Source organism: Lutra lutra, chromosome 7, assembly GCF_902655055.1.
Source record: "Lutra lutra chromosome 7, mLutLut1.2, whole genome shotgun sequence".
NCBI lineage: Eukaryota > Metazoa > Chordata > Mammalia > Carnivora > Mustelidae > Lutra > Lutra lutra.
Genome location: NC_062284.1, coordinates 62,730,606 through 62,734,963, shown reverse-complemented (window position 1 = coordinate 62,734,963; position 4,358 = coordinate 62,730,606). Strand labels below are relative to the sequence as shown.

The following is a 4,358-nucleotide window of genomic DNA, read 5'->3' as shown; positions in this document are numbered from 1 at the left end:
AGAATGAAAGAGAGCTCATTCCGGTGACGAGCCGTCGCTCCTCTCCCTCATCTCGACCATGGGCCCGCGGAGCCGCGAGCGTCGGGCTGGAGCAGTACAGAGCACTAATGACAGCAGCGCCCTCAGCAAGAGTTCCCTAGCCGCGCACGGGTACGTACTCGACCCCTTTGCCGCGGTGCTCGTTCCGGGGACTGCGCGGCGCGCGCCACTAATCCACCGCGGCTACTACGTCCGCGCACGCGCCCTGGGGCATTGCGTACGCGCCTTCCTTGAACGGACATGCGCGGCTCCGAGTGCTCTTCGTCCCCAGATCTTGTCGCTGGGAGCGGGTTCAGATTCGCTGTATTTTCGCCTGAAATCTGCGGGCCATTTGGCCGGGGCTGCAGTTTGGGAAGTAGATTTTCCAGACGTGGCCCGGCGCAAGGCAGAGAGGATTCAAGATACGCCGGAGCTGTGCGCTTTAACAGGGCCTTTCCAGACCAGGGCGTCTGCGCTGTGCTTTGAGAGTGTGGACTACCGCCTCCTAGGGGTGGACCTGCGACAGCTCTCGCGTTTGGACCAGGCCCTGGCCGCCGCTGGCCTTAACGCGGCCGCACCCACTCTGCTTCTAGCTGAGGTTGTGCTGACCTACCTTGAGCCGAAAGATGCCGCGGCCCTCATCGCCTGGGCAGCCCAGCGTTTTCCTGATGCCATTTTCGTGACCTACGAGCAGATGAGGCCGCATGACGCCTTTGGCCAGGTCATGCAGCAGCATTTTCGGCAGCTCAGTTCTCCCCTGCATGGCCTAGACCGCTTTCCCGACGTGGAGGCCCAGAAGCACCGCTTCCTTCAGGCTGGCTGGACTGCCTGCTGTGCCGTGGACATGAATGAATTCTATCGCTGCTTTCTCCCCTCAGAAGAATGCCAGCGCGTGGAGAATCTTGAACCTTTTGATGAGTTTGAGGAGTGGCATTTGAAGTGCGCCCACTATTTCATTCTGGCCGCTTCTAGGGGAGACACTCTCTTCGAAACTCTGGTGTTTCCACCCTCAGAGGTGTTTCCTCGAATAGATCCTGCTTCTCCATCAGGCGTCTTCCCTGCCAGTGTAGTCACTAGTGACCGCAAAGGCTCAAACCTTAAGAGATACGGGCATGCCTCTGTCCTTTTGAACCGAAACATTATTCTTAGTGCGGGAGGATTTGGAGAGCAGGAAGGGCGGCATTGCCGAGTGAGCAAGTTTCACTTGCTTTCAAGATATGGTGACTTCGAATGGAAAAGCAACCAAATATGCAGTTGTGAGACTGGAGCCCAGTGGGATGGGCGCCTTTATCACACCATGACAAGACTTTCAGATACTGAGGTTTTGGTTCTTGGAGGGAGACTGTCCCCAGTAACTCCAGCCTTGGGGATTCTCCAACTTGGTATCTCTAAGAGTAAGGATAATACGACTAAGGACCTAAATGTAACAATAACAAAGGTGGATCCAGAAGATTCCACGTTGTCATGTTGGCGGCATTCAACAACAGAAGTGTCCTATGACAATCAGAAATACTTGTTTGTGTATGGGGGTCGAAGTGTGGTAGAACCTGTACTAAGTGACTGGCATTTCCTACATACGGGGACAATGGCTTGGGTCAATATCCCAGTAGTGGGGGAAGCACCTGAAGGTCGGCATTCACACAGTGCCTGCAGCTGGCAAGGGGGAGCCCTTATTGCTGGAGGTCTGGGTGCTTCTGAGGAGCCACTAAGCTCTGTACTCTTTCTAAAACCAATCTCTTGTGGATTCCTCTGGGAATCCATAATCATCCAGCCTCCCATTACACCAAGGTACTCCCACACAGCTCATGTGCTCAATGGGAAGCTTCTACTAGTTGGAGGGGTCTGGATTCATTCTTCCTCAGTTCCTGGAGTGACTGTAATTGATTTGACTACAGGATTGAGCTCGGAGTATCAGATTGACACAACATGTGTGCCATGGCCATTAATGTTACACAATCATACCAGCATCCTCCTTCCTGAAGAGCAGCAGCTCCTGCTCCTTGGAGGTGGTGGGAACTGCTTTTCCTTTGGCACCTACTTAAACCCCCATACAGTGACATTAGGCCTTTCTTCCTTACATGCTGGACAGTAGGACTGAACTTTTTATATATTGACGACCCACTTAGACAATAAAAGTTTCCACAAACAGGATTTGACTGTGTCTATAGACATTACCACTCCTTCCTTCCCCGTTTTTTTCCTTCTCATTAGCACTACTATCCAGTACAGAACGTGAAAGAGTTTGTTAAACACATACCAACATTCAGAGAGATGACACAAAAATAAAACACTAGTAGGCCTATCTGAAGAGAATGGCCATACAGTCCTAGAGTAGGAATTGGGGAGCCTTTGGATCCCTTTGTGTCTAGTTTATTGATTTTCCTAAGTTTATCCATTTATGGAGTTAGAGTGACTGTTAGCCTTAGTCAAGTGAAAAGTTTTCCACTCTAAGGCTTTGAAAAAGTTTAAAACAGATCCTTGGTGAGAATACAAAGTCAATAACTCTGGTTTCTCTTTGGAGTACATAAAGCTTTTGCTTTTTTCTAAAGATTTCCATGGAGAAGAACAGTAATGAGTTTTAAACTAATTTTTGAGGCCTTGTTTTTATGAGACTCCCTTTAAAAAAGAAGAAGACAAGGTTGAATATGGCTGAAGAGACATGGTTTGACCTCATTCTTCATGTATGAAATCTGAAATGAACCCCATTACTTTATCAGATATGGATATTAATAACCCCTAGGAAACAAAGGGCTTAACAGCTTGGCATCTGGCAAGGCTATCGTGGGCCAGATACTAAATAACTGGGAGGAATATGATCAGAAGGCAGAAAGGCTGCTCTGTATTTCTTGTTTTAAATTCACCACAAACTGCCTCCAACTTGCAGGAAGGATCAAAGCAGAATGTTGATGAAATGAGTGTTCTCAGCTTGTAGTAGTTCTAGAATTCTAACCTAGAAATGACTTAAAAGTCCAGGTTATACCTTCCATTATGCTACTTCTCAGATGGTGCCATCAACCATTTTTTTTCATTAGTTTTGGTGAGGGGAGAGAAAAGGTGGTGGGGGCACGATTGTCAAGAGGATGTGGATGTGAGCCAGACCTACATTAGTAGTGCGTGGTGCCTCTTGAGTACTGCCCGCTGTGGTGCATTATGAGTAACTGGGCTTGTTCTCTCCAGAGGAATTACCCGTATTTTCTCTAAGTGATTACCAGATTAAGCATGCTCTCCACCTTTAACCCTATACATCCATCATACTCAGTTAAGGAATTATTCGTTTCTCAAGCTCTACTCATTAGAACACTTAGAAGTTTTGTCAGCAGCATTTACTCTGTACCTCTGGAGCAGCACTCAGTATGGACTAGTGCTGGATCCTAGTTTCATAACAGTTTAATTAGAGATGTGGGCCAGATTGAGAACTGAAGTTGGACAATGGTTTTCGCCTCTCCAACTCAGCTGAATATTTTTGTTATAAAATTCTGGTACGGAGCCTGGTGCAGTTATGAGAGTCAATGAAAGGTTTTTTACCTTATTTACTGATTGCATTTCTTTTTAGACCAGAAAAACTAGTTAAAGAAGGAAGACTAGGACGCCTGGGTGGTTCAGTGGGTTAAGCTGCTGCCTTCAGCTCAGGTCATGGTCTCAGGGTCCTGGGATCGAGTCCCACATCGGGCTCTCTGCTCGGCGGGGAGCCTGCTTCTCTCTCTCTCTCTCTCTCTCTCTCTCTCTGCCTGCCTCTCTGCCTACTTGTGATCTCTGTCTGTCAAATAAATAAATAAAATCTTAAAAAAAAAAAAGAAGGAAGACTATTTCTCATTTTGAGTATCTACTCTGTCAGGGTCTCAAAAACAGTATATCATACCACTGAGGATATATAAACAAAGTTAAGGACAACTCTTCTAGGATATGTTCTTCAAAAGCCAGTGCTGTCACTTCTTTGTGGGCTTTCTGGATTTTACCATCAACTATCCATTTTTTATCTTTCTGCAAGTTTAATCCTCCTTAGTGATGTTAGGAAATTGACATGTAACAATAATGTTCCAGTGCCCAAAGACTGTTTGGTCTTCTCTTTCTGTGATCTTAGACCTTGAAGTCCCGGTTTATTCTCTATGCGTTTGTAATCCCAAACCCAACACTGAACAGCCCAGGCCTACCCTGGGACCCATACTACATGATATCTTTTGGAAAATACTCTCATATGGCAGCCCCAAATGTAGCCAACTATTTCTTTTCCTGTGGGAGAGAAGCCTGTACTCTTTGGAGAATCTGGTGAACATGAGAACTAGTCACTAAGGTGAGTTCTTACTCATAGGTATCCAATAATGTCTAGTGTGACATTAAAA

General features: G+C 46.8%; 1 protein-coding gene and 1 non-coding gene across 2 annotated transcripts; both read left to right on the top strand.

Moving 5' to 3' along the window:
• Window positions 1-58: 58 nt before the first annotated feature.
• On the top strand, window positions 59-2,169 carry LCMT2 (leucine carboxyl methyltransferase 2). The gene has a single exon (XM_047736479.1). The coding sequence runs from the start codon at window positions 59-61 to the stop codon at window positions 2,108-2,110; it is 2,052 nt and encodes a 683-aa protein (XP_047592435.1). The 3' UTR covers window positions 2,111-2,169.
• A 348-nt stretch (window positions 2,170-2,517) lies between these two features.
• LOC125105739 (U5 spliceosomal RNA) lies at window positions 2,518-2,631 on the top strand. The gene has a single exon (XR_007129006.1). It is a non-coding gene; the product is annotated as a U5 spliceosomal RNA (small nuclear RNA).
• Window positions 2,632-4,358: the final 1,727 nt, after the last annotated feature.

Coding starts and splice junctions, on each gene's coding strand:
- LCMT2 (XM_047736479.1), top strand. CDS start 59: ATGGGCCCGCGGAGCCGCGAGCGTCGGGCTGGAGCAGTACAGAGCACT.